We start from the raw sequence: 18,346 nt of genomic DNA on the forward strand, positions 1-18,346 counted from the left end.
GTACTGATAGTTGGTCGAATCATGGAAGAGTACAGAATTAGGAGGTGATACTTTTTCTCCCATCAGAAAACAATAGCATTTTTTCGAATTGGAAGCTACCCCTCTTTACTGTTTTTGATGTTCGTTTCAGCATCCGTTGAGATTTTTCTGATTGAATCATCTCAACCAGTACCAATAATCAGATACGAAAGACAACAGTTACTCAAGCAACTGGGCAGAGTTTGGAAACGGTCAGACGTTTCAGGTAGCCTTTCGTCAGTTGGTGAAAGGTAGTGGATACTACCTGAAACGTCTTATCGTTGCTTGAGTAACTGTTTTCTTGTGTATCGATATCTTATTACCTGGATGTCCAACCTTCATCGACAATCATTAGATGCTTTTGAAAATAACAAATTTCGAGACAAAAATAAGAATGTCCAGAATGCGATAATTTTGTGACATCTGGTGATTGTATCTGATACACAGAGAGGAGCCATACAAACTGAGCCATGTGAGAAATGTCACGATGATCCAGCTGACCGGTACCAGGCTGTACCGGGCGGGAAACAAAAGGTGCCAGTCGTTAAACGCCTCGTTAAGCGATATGATCAACCCTCATTCTTCTCAGTTTAAAGATGCTGACAAGATATTTGCATCCTGCATGTGGACTGCATGTGGACGTTGGAAACACGTTTTGAACCACGTGTATGTGACTTGTGTCAACTGGTACTGGCCCCATCCGCCCCCTCCTAGCAGATAACGACACATTAAGGCGGGTTCGGTTAGTTAGATATAACAGTTATATAGTTGGCGGATCAAAGAAGACACCAAGGCCGTTCGCTATCAAAGAACGTGGGAACGGAAAGCGCAGCCATCCTGCAATAATGGACTATAATCATGGACGCTAGGGGAGCTTGGATATATACATTCTGATTTCATTTTACGGGTCTGTCAAATCCAGTCGTCACGACTGGGGTATTCCCCTAGCGATGGCTTTATACATTGATTTGTTTAAGAAACAACTATAGACGCAAGTACAGATTATTGATATGTACATGTACATGTACATGTACATGCGCATTGTAATTTCCTTTAACGATGAAAGTTTACGGTCTGTCAAATCCAGTAGTCACGACTTGGATATTCCCCAGCGATGGCTTTATACACCAAGAAGCCACTACAGACGTAAGTATGGCACGATTCACAGGTATGACAGGAAGGGAGGGTTTGTATAATCTCTGTATCTTCTTCATCTCAGCTACAATAAGCTAGGCGTGTTGGTACGTTAATGGAACATGTAGGGATCAGTAATGTTATCGCATTCTGTAGAGTGCAAGCATACCTGAGCATTATTGTTCCAATGCTCGGCCTGAAAGTCCTATCTTGTAGGAATGTGTCATCTGGTGGGCTGAAAATCTGTCATAATGAAAGGTACTTTAGCCAGATTTGATTCCTAAGTTGAACAACGTCACTTAAAAAATATAAGTAAACAAGAATTACATCAGAACATGACAAGTAGTTACAATGTTTGGTCGACTTTATTTCAGTACGATACGAAAAATAGACATGTAAGGATCTGAATTAATACTTTCTTTTTGTTCTAGTTACATTGAGACTATTTACACACACACATCAACGCAAGGAACAAAAACAAGGCATTGGCCTATTTACAGAAGTATGGACGGTTTCGATAAGGTATCTAAATGTCTAATTTTCTCAAGAAAACAACTCCTCAAGGAAACACAAACAAAAGCTTCCTTGTGTCTTATTCTAGTGCTAGTCTAGGGTTTTACCTGTACAAACAATTGCGTTCACACTTAAACCAGGTACGTTCAGTTAAACTGCAAAATGTAAAAGCTGTGGACGCTATCCAAAAAGAAATGGTTGACATTTTGTGTAGTGATCAAGGTGCATTGAAGGGATATTTCTTTGAGGTAAAGCTACATATACAAGTGACGTACAGAAAAATAAAAATATTCTGGAAATGCCAAAAAGACATTTAACACAATGTATCAATCGTTCTGTGTATTGAGCTACAATTGATGGGTGACATCGTATCTTCAGAGCCTCTATCATAGATTCAATGTTCCATGGTCTTTGTCATAGATTCAATGTTCCAAGAGAGTTGACCCAACATATATGATGATTTCTTAAAACCAATCCTAACGGAAAATGCAGAATGAATAGATCTATAAACTCTTCATAGAAAGGCTTTTGGGAGAAAATGTACAAACGAAAAACAAGAAACTGACGCAGTTGTTTGATATGCCTGTAACAGTGCAGTGGATCCTTCGGCGGCACATAAGGATATGCAGCCGCCAGTCGTGTGTACGCGTGATCAAAATAAAAGTTCAATATAACCTGTCCAATATAAGAAATATCTACAGGATGCAACAATAATGCAAGTTCATTTGTCAAGTCTGTAAAACACTGTTGGCTAGTCTCAGATTAGACGATTTGTTGTTGTTGGACATACGGATGACAAAGTCCGGTAGATAACTGCACAACAATCTCAAGACGTTTCTGAGTTACACAGTGATCTCCATGTGTCACTACGATAGTCCAAGATAAGTCTCAGTCTTCTCCTTAATAGTCTCTGAGATAATACTGCACTGTCCATCCTTCATACAGGAATCATTCCCTCTCTATGATAGGCGGCAGTGCTGAGATGGGCTCCGTATCCTTCTCCGGTTGAGAGTATGCAGGAAACCTGTTGGGGAGAGAGTTCACCCAGTCGGTACATTTCTTCATGACGGCTTGTCTTCTCTCCTCCTCCTCTGTATACCCCTGTAGCCACTCCATACTCTCTTCCGTCAGTCCGGCCGGATCTAGAACCCTGCTAGCCGTGGCTAGAGGAGTGAGTTTCTTCCGGCCGTCCGCGCGCGCCTCGTCCCTGTACGAGTCCGTCTTCCACAGTTCGTAAATCTCGTTCAGTCTACAGCCGGCGTCGCGCTGAGTACCGCGCGTGGGCGGAGGGGACTGATTCTGGTTGGTAGCTACAGGGTTTTCCGCAGGGTTTCCACCGTCCTGTTGTTTAACGTCGAGCGGGGAGGGAGGCTTTGGCCGCCGAGGTTGGTCGCGAGACTGCGCCCTGAGTCGTTCACGTGAAGGTTCCCGCCTGCTGAGCCGACTGGGCGGTGGAAGAACAGTTCTTTCGCCCTGCTTTCTTACATGCGTCGGAGGGAAGGAGATTCTGGTGGTGACCGCATCGCCAGAAGTGTCCCTCGGCGGCGGCCCCCAGTAGGTAGAGTTGGTCCTACCCGTGAGCCCGACGTTGACGGGGCGGGTGCGGCGCCCTCCTGATATGTCCATGATGTGCACGTTTCTGGGAACCAGGACGGCGCCCTGAGATGCCATGTTTTCTGCCCGGGTTCTGGAATGATCGCCGTGTCGCCAGCGGCTTAGCCTTTATAACCGTGCCGAGCTCCTGATGTACGTCACTCTCCCCCGAGGCGGGGATCTCGCCCACTCACCTTATCTCACACAAGGATCAGCTGGGATGTACGGGCCATGCTGTAAGGACGGCAAACGTAAAACATGTCAGCTAGGAGGAGATAACCTTTACTGTTTACGGATAGGTAAATACACCGAAGAAGTCTAGATCTTAGAAATCAAAGTTAGAAAATCTTAGAAATCAAAGCTAGAAAATCGTAGAAATCAAAGTTAGAAAATCGTAGAAATCAAAGTTAGACAATCGTAGAAATCAAAGTTTAAATCTTAGAACCAGTAGTGTAAACTATACGTTAAACTCAACTTGTTGGTTTATAAATATACTTGTATGTACAATGTACGGCGATTCATTTCTATCCACTTGTTTGTTAGCATAGACCTTACGAAAGTCGTTGTACTTTTGTCGTGTCAATAACGAAGGTGTTTTGTCAACATTGTTAAAAGAAGCCCCCTGGAAAACACATTGAATTTTGAAAACCGACGACAATGCAATTGTGTTGAATAACTCCTATTATAGACGCAATATTGGGTGCCACAATGAATACACAACCCGAAATAATACGTTGTTACTAACACCTGCAATGTATGAAAGTGTAAATATTGGGCAAGATTGGACGCAATTCAAGATGCTACATGGAGGCAAAAGTTGAATTGATGGCATTAGTTAACTTCACTACGAACGTGACACCAGCATCATTCCATCTACATGTACAACCCAATAAGGACTATTCATACATGTTGTTTTCCCCTATACATGCACTCATCCTAGAATTGTGATATTGCATTCAACTATGATTTCTAAGAAGCCACGCGTTGTGATCAAGGGCAGGAGAAAAGTATGGGAAAGGTCAAGGTAGGAACCTATTGTACCATGTTAACATCTATTAGCCTAGCCCTGATTGGACGATTTTTAAGATATTGAGCGACAATAGACGACTGTCCCTTAGGGAAGGGTAGTGACGTCATAGCATCGTGTCGAAGGGAGAATGAGGATATCAAATGTACGGCTACATTGTATTTATTTACTGAAACATGCATTACATGATTTACATCCTTTTGATAACATATTTTGAAGCATTTTATGTGAGGTCATTCTTTCCTAAGGCTTACTCTCACCATGTACAGGTATAAAAACAGACAGCGTTTTCATTTTCTTTCAGAACGCTACATCTTTTTACCTATGAGCATCATACATTTGAAAAGGGCATTTTATCACCATCAACACCGACCTTTTAAATTCTACCCCACAAAGATTCTCGTATGCTAACAGCTAACATTAAACTACATGCATATTAAGTACCAGAGGGCTACATGTCTCAAACAATAGTAATGAGTGGTTAAATAGGCGCGGTCTTAAGCCATTAAGCTGTAGTCTATTGACCACTAATGGCCCCCGGGGGCTAATTTTGGACGCTGTGACCACAAACCTCTTTGTTTCGTGTCCAAACATCATACTCGACTTCCGCTTAAACAACACTGTAGCCCTTTCAACTGTACTCCGCTAATTGCAACACTCTTTACGACAAGTGTATGATAAATGACTGTTGCGGCTAGACCACCCGTCCGTACGGGTAGAGAACTAACACGGCCTGTATGGGTCAGCTAGCGGCTGTGTGCGTACGGTAGACATGTGTAACAGTACTGTGTGTGTGTACTACAGCAGTAACGGGTCCACGTTATGTCTTTTCAGCCACATGCAACCGTAGCGACGTCACTAATGCCGCTTAATTAAAGATCAGCCGACATTCCGTCCTATTGAAGCGAAATTGTATAAAATAGTTTCGCCATTTGTTGTTAAAATGTACTGGTAGTATTTTAGATACTTCTCTTTTTTGAAAGCTAGACATTTGTAAGATATCTACCTTTCACAACAGGTAAAAGTACAATTTGCACGTTTCCTTTCAATTCAAGTGAGCTGAACGATGGCAGTTAGGAGGCGCTACCGAAATAAAAAGTCTTACGGTACAGTAGATGTAGACAACAGAACTGCCACTGCGACAAAACATTAAGATACCCACAGGAACAAAAATGTAGATGCTCGCAATACCCTTAAGCGAACCTTTTTGAAGTATCTTGTACAAAAACACGTTCGACACAACCAACCTTTGCCAATGAATGACCTTATATTTTACTATAAAGTTAACATGTTTAACGTACTATAAACGAGGTAGCAATAGACATCGACAACAACCGCAGTATAGCCACCAGAGAGCACCCCCCTCCCCAAATGCCTTCTACATAGACTGTTTTTATGATCGATGGACCGGAAAATAATAGGAACATCTCAAAATACCCGCGAACAAAAGTCGCCATACCAGAGCGTGATTCTAGGCTGCAGGGACTGACACAAAAGATGACGGGCCGGCAGCCGCGGGGCATCAAATGTTCGGGCGACTGTGATTGACAGTAGTGACTGACGTGACAAATTACTCTTTTATGAAAGTGCTATGGTATGGAAAATTATAGTAGTCACCGCGATGATGTCAATGTCATCAATCATAATGATTATACAATCCTTTTTTGACTGAGTAGCGAGTTTTGATGATGCCAAGGCCCACTTTCCACTAGACAGTGATCGCTGAGCAAACATACAGCGATCAACATTAATTTTGATTTCTTAACCCTTGATTTCATAATTGGAATAGAGTGCACTATGTAAAAGTATGATTTAAACAGTAAAAATGCGTTCTTTATCTACGAAATTCACCGACCTGTCACAAATTTCGTCACTCAGCGCTTGTAACCTCTGTCGGAGGGGGATGTACAGAATACATGGATGCAGATGTACAATATAGGCCATCTCTCCTCTTGAGCAATGTTGGGGAGGATTAGAAAAAACACCCACCACTCCCCCACAGAAAACGTCAAAGCTAAGATGACAGAACTGAGCCTAAGAGCATCCCTAATGTACCGTACCGGGTAATGGTTAATCTCTCACCGTGAGCGCCGACAGTCGAGTGACTCCTAACGACGGACACGCTCCTCTTACTGCCTTATAGTCAAGATCAAATGTAGAAGAACCACCTGGCGGCTTTATCCAGACAGAAAAACGCAGGCTAGCTGTTCAAACAGTCGTCTAGTAAAGGACTTTGAGGGGGATTTTGATACCTTCGAGAAAGGTTTCGGATGTGACGTTTTGTTGATTGTGTATAGTTGAAGTTATCGGCTAAATGTCATTATACTAACTTAATATATGCTCTCACGTTATGCCACTCGTGAGGCTGTTGGATCGTTGTGGGACTAGACGCGATGTTTGAAAAAAAGAAAGAAAAAGAAACAGAGAAGTCTGCTTAATCTTTCTCCACAGCTGTTCTTGTCAACGCCTTTTATGTTGACCTGATTGTAAGCATCAGTATTTGACATGTGGGAAAGTCTTAAACAGATTACTTTGAACTTAGAGAAACTAAAACATATTTGTACATACGTGCCTATAATCTGGTTGAGTATTCCGGAGTATTTAGACTAAATCGGATTGAGAATAAATCGGATTTTACAATGGATCTGTAATGGCCGTAAACTACCAAGCCTCTCGATTGACTTATTTTGCTTGCCTCCTCCCCCTTGTCATGTCATCAGTCGCCTGCATTCTCAAATCAGAGGTTTCGATCGGGGGAGGCTAGAAAAAATGTAGGAGTGGCCATGATATTATCTGAAGAGAGGCTGACTCAAAAAATCGTGGCCACTCCTAGTCCTCTGGCCGAAACCTCTAACGTTACTTGGTGAATACGTCGTCTGTACAAGCTGCCATCAGCCGACTAAACAAAATAGTCTCGAGGGGCATATTTTCGAGAGAACGTCGTGACGTTTTCTGACTAAGCCAAAGATTCAAATTCGGGGGCCGTGTGATCATATCTTCGGCCCCGTCAGAAAACCCCAAGATCTGCTTGGATATTATCAAAAGACAGCGTTTTGCTCCGCAGTTGAACTCCTTTGTATCAAATGCTATACCTGTACTCTTTCCAACCATAGACCTGTGAACCGCTTTGACACTTGCCATTTCCTTATAGCCAGGGTCTGAGATGTTATTTGATTGTAGGATCAGAGAGGTCCATTAACCCTAAACACAAGATGCCCCACCGTCTATCAGTCCCTTTAAAATGGCTATGGTACGACTTACAGATCGTGGCGCGGCATGGCGATAGGTTGCTCGTAGGTTTGATCTCTGATTCTGTTGCCCTTTCGTTGCCAGGCTGTTTCTAATGGTTTCTAATCCGCCACACGAATCTTTCCTGAACATAATCGCCTTTCCCTGGCCATTGTAAATGTTAACCCCACAGCCGAGTGACTCAGCTATTTACATCGCTATCTAAAACCTGCTGCAATTTGTAAGGTCGCGGGAATACAAAGAATATGTGATATAGGGGTAAACAATTATTTAATGTCTTCAAATACAAGGCGTGATAATTTATCCGTCCGTTTCCAAAGGGCGTATGGAGCAAGGCCTGCCCGTTATTTGCTGTCCACACAACCAATTCACACGTATGCGTCACACGTCATTCTGTGTTTGGAAAGTGTCAAAATCTCTGTTTTTGATCGTGACGAATCAATGAAATCCTTCCTCAGACTTGCTGGGTCCTGACAACCTAACTTGTCAGGTAGTATTTAGTGTTATGCCTCAGTACGAGCCAAACCAATGAGGCCATGAAGTCATTATTTAGTGCAAAAATGATTGGGGTAAAAAGAAAGTCTTCATTCTTGCTTAAACTTAAGAAAATACCATGATTTTTTCTAGATTTGCTTGGTATGACTCAACAGTTCTTTATTTAGGTTTCAAGAACAATGAAATAAGAGACAAGGGTGAACATGGTTTGGTTGTCGTTGCGTTGAAGTTAAAATTTAAATGTATTTTGCACTGGTTTCTTTTATTTGCCATTACCGCCTGGTTAACAATTGAGGTCTGATAAGGTACCACAAAAAGTATTTACTTTGTGAAAATCGTGCTCTGTCAGAACATACCGTTAATGCCTGCGTAGTAGAGAGCTGTTCTGTCAAAATGGCACCACTTTCCTAGGGCTATAATTTCCCCACTTTAAACTTACGCGGTAACGGCACGACTGTAGTATGTGCTGTACGCTACCTGGTCCATCATGCGGTTTGTTACGGTAAACATGGCCATTAAATCTGACATGTTTGAAACCTTGTACCTTCAACACGGAAACCAAGTCTCTAACACACACCGATAGAGAAAAGGCGTTAACTATAGGTAAGGTAAGAAGCATGTTATGCCCAACGCTGTAAGCGATACTCGTACGAATTGTCCATGTACCATTTGCCCTTTTTATAGAATCCTCTCAGAGTACAATTCGCTAAAGAGACAGCTGGTATGGATTTCTACGGCTTGTCAGTCGGGCGAAACGTACATATCTTATGCACCATAGAACCCAGGTTAAGAAAGCATGTTAAAAACCAAATTAATTTTCAATCTTACCTGCTAGTTTCCCAGTTAAACTCGAGTTGGTCGCTCTCAGTGAATGCCCAGTTTTACTCCAGTTACAATTTCCTTGTTGAACGTAGAGGCGTATGTACCAGCGAGTTTTTGCGGGCTGCCTTCCCTGCCCGGCTTTTAAGACCACAGCGCCAATGTTACTGACTGCCGTCACTGCGCTGAGTTCGTCCGTCGGGTTAGAGATGGGTCATGCCATCACCATGGCGACGGGGCCGTCTGCGTCCGTGATTGGTCGCCTGCGTCGGTAGGCAAACCGATTACATCTTTGCAAATCAAGCATTAACTCCGGGGACAAAGGGCGCCAACTCGCGGCTGAATAGAGACTTGCGAATAAAGGACCCGTTACGTGTAGATTGGGGGAGAACCGGAGAAAGAAGAAGTCTAACACAATTTCCCAACTGCCAAAGTGGCTTCGGGAAAGCTTCACGGAAGGTGACCTCGAACTATGTCGTGATTTTTTTAATGAAAAGGCCGACATGTTTTCTTAGTCTCAGTAAAAACATGAACTTCCTTTGAGGTTCCTGGTGTCAGTGAAACACTTTAGAACAACATTGTTTCACGGCATTTTGCGTGCAAATGGCGGAGAACGTAGCACATACGTCAGAGGCTAGCAGTAGTTTTCTTAGACTACATTACAATAATAGAAGTCTTTTTAGGTGGAATGTCCCTTAAATACTTTGACGTGCTAACCCGGAATCATGGACTACTTCGCTTGAACGCCAGACAGATTTTCACTTCATGGAACATCCCAACTCAATTCTTGCATTGAGTTTCTCTATGTTTTTAGATTTACTCTAAAACAATTAAGAACGGCCTACCTAGCCCAACAATATCACAATGTTGGCGTCAAAACCAATCGTTATTACTTAAACCCCAGAACCCCTTCACCAAAGTCTGCCTAGAGGCTAAAGTGATCGGTGTTCTTTTCTTTCCCACACAAGCGTGACGCGGTTCCGACTGGTCGCCAATGAAAGGTGCGCTTTTGAATCGGTCCCCTTCAAGCCGTCGTCAGGTGGAAAATGTAGCACCGTGTAGCCTCGAGCTGCAGGCTTAAAAGAAACTGGACTAGAGGGTATAGAATGTAATCTGACAGAATAGTGAAGGTATTCCATAAGAAGACGGTCAGAACTTTTCAACTTCTATTTATGCCACGAGCACTTTATATCACTGGCTTAACTTGGAATTTATGGTTTATAAATGGGAGACCACCTGAACACATTCCTAGCACCCTGTCGATAGAGATTTCGATCGAGATATTTGCAAGTACCGGCCACCGGCGATGCTGCCAGATCTCAATCTCTATATCTATATTACTACATGTAGTTGGGAGAACCAATAAGAGAACAGCACCAAGAATACACCAACACTATCATTGGTTGTTGGTTGAGTAAAAACCTGCAAGACAAGCCGACTTTTCTCTGTATGCTGTATAAACTCTATTTCTTCTGATCAGAAGCTTCTACCGTGATGGAAACTTAGGGAAAGACTGGCTACTTTTAATTTGAAATAGCTATTTGACACATTTCAAGGCCACCGATTTCAAAGCGTTTCTTTCCAGATTGATTCACTTTTTGAGATGCCACACATATCAAATTCAAATGGACTGCATTTCTTCAATAGCTTGGTAGACAAATAGATTTACTGATAAATCATCAAAAATATTTGAAGAACGTAGTTTTTCTCAGATAAGTTTATTTGCTCGTTGTGTGTACAAACACGTCACATCTGCGTGCTTCAGTCCCAACTGTCGTCAATCCGATGACCTCCGGTCGTTAACCCCTGTTCTGTGACGTCACACCTCAGTCGCACTGATGGAACGTAAAACCTGGCACAGATACTTCTGGCCTCGGTCTGGCTGCTATGGTTACGGGTTTGGTGGGTGGAATTAGGCAGCCTTAAGCGGGAATCAATCGGATTTGATGAGTGGAATTGGGAAAACCGTAAAAGTTCGCACACGTGTACAGAATTTCGCTCAAGGTTATTGGGTCCCTTGTTCAATTGTTGTGCAATAAAGTTATTAGCAGTAATAATGATTGCCCCACTCTATTTCTTCAGATACACTGTAATAGATTACTTTGACGTGAAGGTGAAGTGAGAGATAAGGCTATTTCTACGTTCTTTTTCAAATATAAGCAACGTTTGCGTCAGTGATGCTGTATCCTGAAGGCGAGAACTAGTCACGATCATCTTATTGATGTTTGCCCTTGAAAAATTGACTACAAAGACGTTAAAATAGCGAGTTAATCCGTAAATATCCAACAGTTCATTCATTTTGCAAGATATGTCAGCACACTTGATGACATTAATGCTTGCGTTGTTAGTTGTACATCTCCTTGATTACATATTTATATATAAACAAGAATAAGTCTCTCAACAAGTACCTCGCAAACATCACGTTTAATCATAAACCCTCACATTCCCGATACCATCCGGGAGGCCTGTCAAAAAATGGGGAAAATTTGAAAAGGTCACAATGTTCCCATCTATCCTCTGCTTTGAGAGTGCTCTCAAACTCTATTGTCTCTTGTTTTGATAGGAATTGAAGTCAAGAACGCTTTCCTAAAAAAAGGTTACCGGTTTGATGTGTTGACGGAAGACTGCCACCATCAAATAGAAAACAGTGTCAAGTGGCACTGGAAGGGACTTAATTTCATGCCTCTTGAAAAGACCTCATTCTATCTCCTTTGATACTTGTGAGGGAGTGTTGAGTGTAAACACGGATGAGGGATAAAGGTTGTGCTCTTGAAAACACCAGATGAAAAGGAAAATGTCACTTGTCAACAGTTGACTACGGAGATGTGTTGAGTGTGCGCGCAAACGGCATTACGTCTGTGACGACCACACCGACCGTCCGTACCCTATCCACTCACTTCGCGCTGTACCCGTGCAATATGAGGTTATAGCGACTTGTGCAATAACAAGTAAGTGTTATAATATCACTCTTGTCAATAGGATATATCAGTTTGTCAGCTATATACAGTGCATGTCAGTTGTGGTCACTGTGGCCACAGTGGTACTGAAGTGCCTGTTGTCATGGACGACGGTGACCACTGTAGGAAAAGGTACTGCCATGCCCGAAGTTGTTTTTGCTTCATATCGCCCTGGTGTGGCTATAGGTGATTATTAGATGATGTATGTGCAATGTGATGCCCGTAGAAGTATTGGTGGCGGTCAAAATTATGCAAGGTTTCTATTTTGTCCCTCCTTGGGACTATTTCCTATATAAAGTGCTGTCCGATCAGGTGATTATCTTTCCGCATATCAGAGATTATGATATGTTGATTGGCGTTTCAGACACAGAATGACAATGTATGGCTTTAATACAGAGAGTGAAGAAAAGATCTGAGGTATAACACAGAGCGTAATCTGTGACAAAGAATCCGTTTGAATAGCCTCAGTCGTGTGATGACCTATATCACACACAAAAGCGGAATAATGTTCAGAAAATTGAAATAGGAGGAACATGTTTGGCTAGTTTAGGTGGTGTTGTAGTGGGATTAGGAACTGGTTTGACGGCATAGCTCACAAACAATATATAGGTTGATGTAATTCTGCAACAAACACGGTACTGGCCGATGAAGAGTATGCTCTGACAGGTAAGTAACCATCACATTTGCCTAATAACTGGAATATTATTATCCCTATTGGGGTAAATTTGCGTTCGCGCATGTCATGATAAATCAAACGGTACAGATACAGTTCGTATGGGGTTAGTGTTCGATGAATGAATCTCGTTATACTCTGCTGAAAGATGACCAGTCCACAGTAATTGATATGTCGGCTATGGGGTGGTTAGCTACTCTATATCTTTTGTAAATGGCACTGATATGTTTACCTACGGCTGACTAGATCGTGACTGATTTGTAGATTAGCATCAAGGCAACGATAGATAGAACATATTCCTTATATTTCGTACATTCAAGCATGCGGAGTTTCAAAGCTAAGGACGGGGTACAGTGAGTTGTTTCCAACCCGCCCATCTTCAGGTACGTGCACCGGTTAAATGGTTGCTTAGCGACCTCCTATCGACCTGTATCTTAGTTTAAAACGTTTCTCAGTCTGTCATGTTGCTTCCCAACGACCGATTCAGTGGGCTTTCCGTCCTATAGCCAGGCAATTACAGCGGCTAGTATCAGAATAATGCAATAAAAACCTTGACAAATTAATCTTACTGACGTGTTAAGTAGTTAAGCTATTGCTGGGCTAACAGTATCACTAAGGAACAAGTTGGAAATATTTGCTAAGACTGCACATTATTACATCTTGCACAGTAGCTGTGTGTTTGGGGTGTCGTGCTCTAATTCAGCACTATATAATCCACGCTGCACCTGCAACAGTAAAGTAATTCAGACTCAGTACGTATGCAAGAGGGCCTTTGTATATAACTACAACGGTTATACCTCCAATTTCCATGTGCCTTTGTACTTGTCTACCCCCCTCTGTTCATCTAAGTGAGTATTTGGGTCTCTTAAACTCGTAAATCCACCTGTCGACTTCTATAACTGACTGAGATTTCTTTTGTGCATTTGACTTCTGTTGAAAGACAAGTATTTATCGGCAATAACCTATGATAAACGCGAGTCTGCGACTCCTTGTGTTTTTATTGGTGATAAACCATATTGCAGATTTTGAGGCACTGCAATAATGTAGTTTTGGTTAGATCTTAGTTCGTTTGTTTATTTGTTGCTGTTGTACAATATACTGTACACTATTGGTGTTTATCGTTCTCTCTGTGTCACCCTCCACCCTATCAAAACACAATTCCGACCAAAAGCACATTCCACAACAGTCTAGTACATACACTGTGCTCTTAAATCGGGGTATTGTCAGAATCCGCTACTATACATCTATTGGACCGTCTGTGGTTAAGTGTGTAATATCAATGCAGGTCCTGTCCGCAATTCTGACCCTACCTGCCCCCCTCCCCCTAGTAACGAACAATACACAGATCCAACCCTAACGACCAGAATGTGGAATGGGGTTGTGCCAACAAACCCGACACAAAAAGCACGTGGACAACGCTGTTAATTTATACCCCGCCGCCATATATGCTCCCGGTCTGCAAACATCGAAATCCGACTTAATTCACGGCTCCCGTCTGAAGTAATGGAGATCCATTCATCTTTTATTGCACACGATTTACTTTCCTTCGCCCCGTGGCCTGATGTCAGCTAGTTAGCTTAGCCGGGCAGGTATCTCAATACCGTGTTTTCTGAGCTGTTATTGAGCTATCAATTATACCCCCCTTGGCGACCACCGGCTCCTTTGTTTTCCTATAGAGTAGAACAGTGACATACCTGAATAAAAGGGGCGCTCGCGAAGGCGATATACGCGCCATTGCCAACGTTAGGGCCTGAGACAAAGACCGCGGGATCACACAGCTAACTAGTCCTTTCAGCCAGTCGTTTATTCAGAAATTTGCTGCGGATTTGACAGGCGGAAGGGCGTTAGAGACCCGAGAGTCGCACAGGGGACGTCAGAAAGGTAAAACTGGCCCGCGGGCTTCGCTGAGTTTACGGACAAGGGTAGAATAATACTCGGCAACAATGGCGACAGGTGTACATCAACAAACCGGCAACCATTAGAACACTTGTCGCGAATTTCCACCCTAAATGCGCCATATGGTATTCTTACTGTCTTAAGAGTGCTAGGTTCTTCGGAAATGATTTTATTCCTTAACAAAACTCTATTTTCAAAAGTAATTTCAGTGGGACGTCTGGTGGTCGCTACCTTTCCAACAATTACAAGTAGGTAACACGATATCGGTTTCTTTGTACATAGTAGGCTGACCATGACACTGCCAGTCTACAACGCTTCAGTATTATCTTAAATGTGGGGCAGGCCATTTATGGGATAAACGTACTTTATAAAAATGTGTTATAGGTCCTGGAACAGGTGGTTGAACAATTTTTACTCCTTCTTTAAGTATGTAGTGTCAATCTCCTAGTTCCATGACTATGCCACTAGATATCGGAACGCTTGGTCTCAAACTCAAAGTTTGATAGGATCTTTGAAAACTAGTCTTCAGTTGTATCCGTGTTTTGTTACTCAATAACAAGATATGGTAATGTTATCATATTGTATTGATGTATAATAATGACCCTGGAACGAGTTACAAACCGGCCAGACGTTTGGCCGTCCAAAGGACCAGCACGGCATGGTCACAACCATACTAGTCTGGTAGAACTAGTTCTGCTCTAGTATTGAAAACAGGTGCCGCACAACTGTCTAAAACTCGCGCTGCTTGATGAGTGTGTTGAATTTTTAAGTATTTGAGATTTTAGTTTGTGAACCCCCTCCCCACCCTTACCATCTGTCAGCACGCGTACTCAGCCCGCCCCAGTACTAACCAGGCATGCATGTCGCCTAGGCACTGCCGTGTCAGTAACGTGTTGTCGCCAGGACGGGTTAAAAAACAGACATGTGATACCTTCACATTCGTATTTATAATGTACAGTCAGAGTGTACGGTCATGTGATATCATCATGATATAGTAACGTTAGATAGATGAACTTCTGGGGTCATGACATGATATTGTGGGTATGGAGTAGTTTTCATGTATAGATCAATCAATCCATTTGATACCGCCACAAAGTGCTACCTCCGTGGAGTTGTGCGTTTACACAACCATGTTCTTGACACGTTACATGCTTATGGTACATCAAACATTCAAGACTTGGTAGAACGTCAAATTGTCAAGCATGTTTACCAAGGAGCAATAACATTATCCAAGTAGAGCACATATGGTACTAGTATTCGTACTTTTACTTACGCAAGCACTTTACTGAACGCCTTCGGGACAAAACGTTCTTGGCTTGTTTCATTTGTGGATGTAGGTAAGGATTTTCAATGTTTTGTACCCAAGGCGAAGTCAATGGAGGAGAAAGACATTTATTTTGTCAGGAATTCCTGCAAAGACTCTTTGGCCTTTCCATACAGTACAAAGTACATACAGACTAATCACACACAGGTAGTATTGTGTCGCGCTTCTCCATGAGTAGCGCTGTTACAAGTCAATAGTTGTACAGCTGCCCCCTTTGGGAAGCTTTTACTTACCTGAAGCCGTGAGACTTAAAATTTCCCACACGGTATTCAGTTCTCCATTCAAGCCTGCAAAAAAAGAGTTGCTTTACGTGTGAATATGACAGTAATGACTTTATAATGTGTACAAAGTGATGACATAACGTCAGTAATATACAGAAGAAGCAAACTTAATTGAAGTGTTCTGTACAAGCGTACGGCCTGAGTCATGTTCTGTAAAGTATGAATACCGGTGCGCACCCCTGGCGTATTTCACAACATTCATTGAAAACTTAAAGCAGCTACCCTCTCAGCATTGGGTTGTGGTTAGAAAGAGTCCTCCATGAAGCCTCCCTCTCACTGGACCCGCGGCGCGCTGGCGGCGTCGCTGCGTCCTAAACTGGATTTGTGTTACCCTTGACTTTACAATGGGAATATCATTCAAGACGTGCAAGCATGACCAAGAAGACACAAAGCTTAAAAAGATGAAATTCGTTGAGTGCTTTGTCAATTCGATCGGCCGCAGCGACGCCGTCAGCGTGCCGCGGGTCCAGTGAGAGGGGGGCTTGAAGAGTCACATGGACGGAAACCGCACATTGTTGGGTCAAACTGAACAACACTTTCTCCACCATCGTCTGTCCCACTGACATCCACAGGGCATGGGAGAATACCTCTTCCTGTGATGGCTCATTATCTAAGCCGACAATTCTTTCAAAATCAATCAGTTAGAACGTTTCACGCACATCCTATTTGTTCCACACACTGGCACTACAGAATACCCCTCATCCCTTATGTAAACTGACCACAATAACCGCCGACGGTCCGGCAGAGTTTCAGGCCATGGTCATTGCATAAGCCTGAAGGTTCCAAAGTCTCGGGCAAAGAGGCTGTCAGCATGTTTATAGTTGTGTTGTGACGGTAGCAGCCAGGCGCGTCAGTAGTACTTAGGATTGACGCAATAGATGTGAGCATAGCTGACTTGCTAATGCGTCGCTATGTACCTAGGTGTATGGCCGAGTAATTACATAGAGAATGTACTATTTACACTTCGGCCTAACAAATAGAATAGTTGATAGACGTAGCCTTGGATCTCCAGATTTCTCTCTGTCTCTGCCCTGCATTTCCCTGATTATGTTTTGTGAGTCTGTTACCTGCATTTACAGTAATGTTCTGATTGTCGAAAGTACGATTAGATGCTTACATATTTAACAGGCCATTCATTTTTTATTTCACAAACGCTTCACGATGCATCTGTATATATGCTCGCCTTCCTTATACTAGTAGTTTAGCAGATACAATGCATTTCTACCTTCATCTAACATTACAAATTTCTCTTACAGAGAACGCAATGATAAAGACAAAGTGGAAAATAGCCTCTAAAGCTGTTGTCCAAAATGAGGAAGAAAAGAAAAATAAAGACAACCCCGAAAGGCAGAAACATGGCGGCAAAAGAAAGCAGAGCGCAACAACAGCCTTCGCTTCAGTCGTCGCTAAATCGTCCTTCGCCGCCAAGATGCAATGGGGAAACTGGGGAAACTCGCGAACCCCGTCAGCGAAAGAGAGGCTCTCGCGAGAGTTGGACTCTCGTCAGGAGCAGAGAAAACAGACTGAGTTTGCGCAGCACTGCTGGCTGTGCCGCCGGGAGGTCCAGTCGTCACGCCAGGTCACCCCCATCCACAGCCTGCACGACCTGTTCGACCTGTTCGACAACATGGACGGAGAGAGCTCGTCGGGTTCGAACAAGGACAGCAGTTCGTCCTCTCCGTCTGATCAAGGTTCGGACGCCATGATGAGGTTAATGCAGGACATCGGGGAGGACGAGTTTAGCGCTTACCAAACCCTCCCTCCCTCTAAGGCGGAAACTCCGCTCGGGAAAATCGGCACGCCCACTCTGGACAAGAAGGGCGGTGAGAGGAAGAGGAAGAGTCCGACTAAAGTAGTTACATTTGTGCCGGACTAGATATGATGGCACGTGTAGCAATAGCCAGTGACTAGTCCAATGCTGCTGTGAAATTTTGATTTGGAGATGATCATGATATTCTGTCACAAGATATGTTTTATTCTACCAACACTAGCACATTTTTAATGTTCTTAGATTAACATGGAACAAGTTATTGTTCTTTACGCCACATCGGATAAGCCTTAGGCCTTTGGTCAACGTCGTGGAAAATAGATAGGTTGTCACAAACATGGATCATTTTATCACACTGACACGAGTGTCTGAAATATTCTGTCCGAAGACAATGTTATGTAGTATCTATGTCATCGTCCTAGGTGCGAAGTAGTGTAATGCTATTGTATAGCTGTATTGTATAGATATAGTTTCTCAGTCAATAAATTGCGTTATGGATATCATTCATTAACACATCTTACTTTGACTCGTCTACATCTCTTGTCGTTGTATGTATGGCTGGAACTTTAATGACGTCACACACGTTTTGATGCCAAGTC

The 18,346-nt window shown here is 42.9% G+C and overlaps 2 protein-coding genes across 2 annotated transcripts; one reads left to right on the forward strand and one right to left on the reverse strand.

Moving 5' to 3' along the window:
- Nucleotides 1-1,498: 1,498 nt before the first annotated feature.
- Nucleotides 1,499-9,046, reverse strand: LOC136436239 (uncharacterized). The gene is made up of 2 exons (XM_066430040.1): nucleotides 8,858-9,046; nucleotides 1,499-3,492 (listed from the first exon to the last, which is right to left on the reverse strand). The coding sequence occupies exon 2, from the start codon at nucleotides 3,334-3,336 to the stop codon at nucleotides 2,614-2,616; it is 723 nt and encodes a 240-aa protein (XP_066286137.1). The 5' UTR covers nucleotides 3,337-3,492; nucleotides 8,858-9,046; the 3' UTR covers nucleotides 1,499-2,613.
- Nucleotides 9,047-14,318: 5,272 nt separating this feature from the next.
- LOC136436240 (uncharacterized) lies at nucleotides 14,319-18,260 on the forward strand. The gene is made up of 2 exons (XM_066430041.1): nucleotides 14,319-14,359; nucleotides 17,236-18,260. The coding sequence occupies exon 2, from the start codon at nucleotides 17,244-17,246 to the stop codon at nucleotides 17,853-17,855; it is 612 nt and encodes a 203-aa protein (XP_066286138.1). The 5' UTR covers nucleotides 14,319-14,359; nucleotides 17,236-17,243; the 3' UTR covers nucleotides 17,856-18,260.
- Nucleotides 18,261-18,346: the final 86 nt, after the last annotated feature.

This window comes from Branchiostoma lanceolatum, chromosome 6 (assembly GCF_035083965.1).
Source record: "Branchiostoma lanceolatum isolate klBraLanc5 chromosome 6, klBraLanc5.hap2, whole genome shotgun sequence".
In the NCBI taxonomy this organism is placed as follows: domain Eukaryota; kingdom Metazoa; phylum Chordata; class Leptocardii; order Amphioxiformes; family Branchiostomatidae; genus Branchiostoma; species Branchiostoma lanceolatum.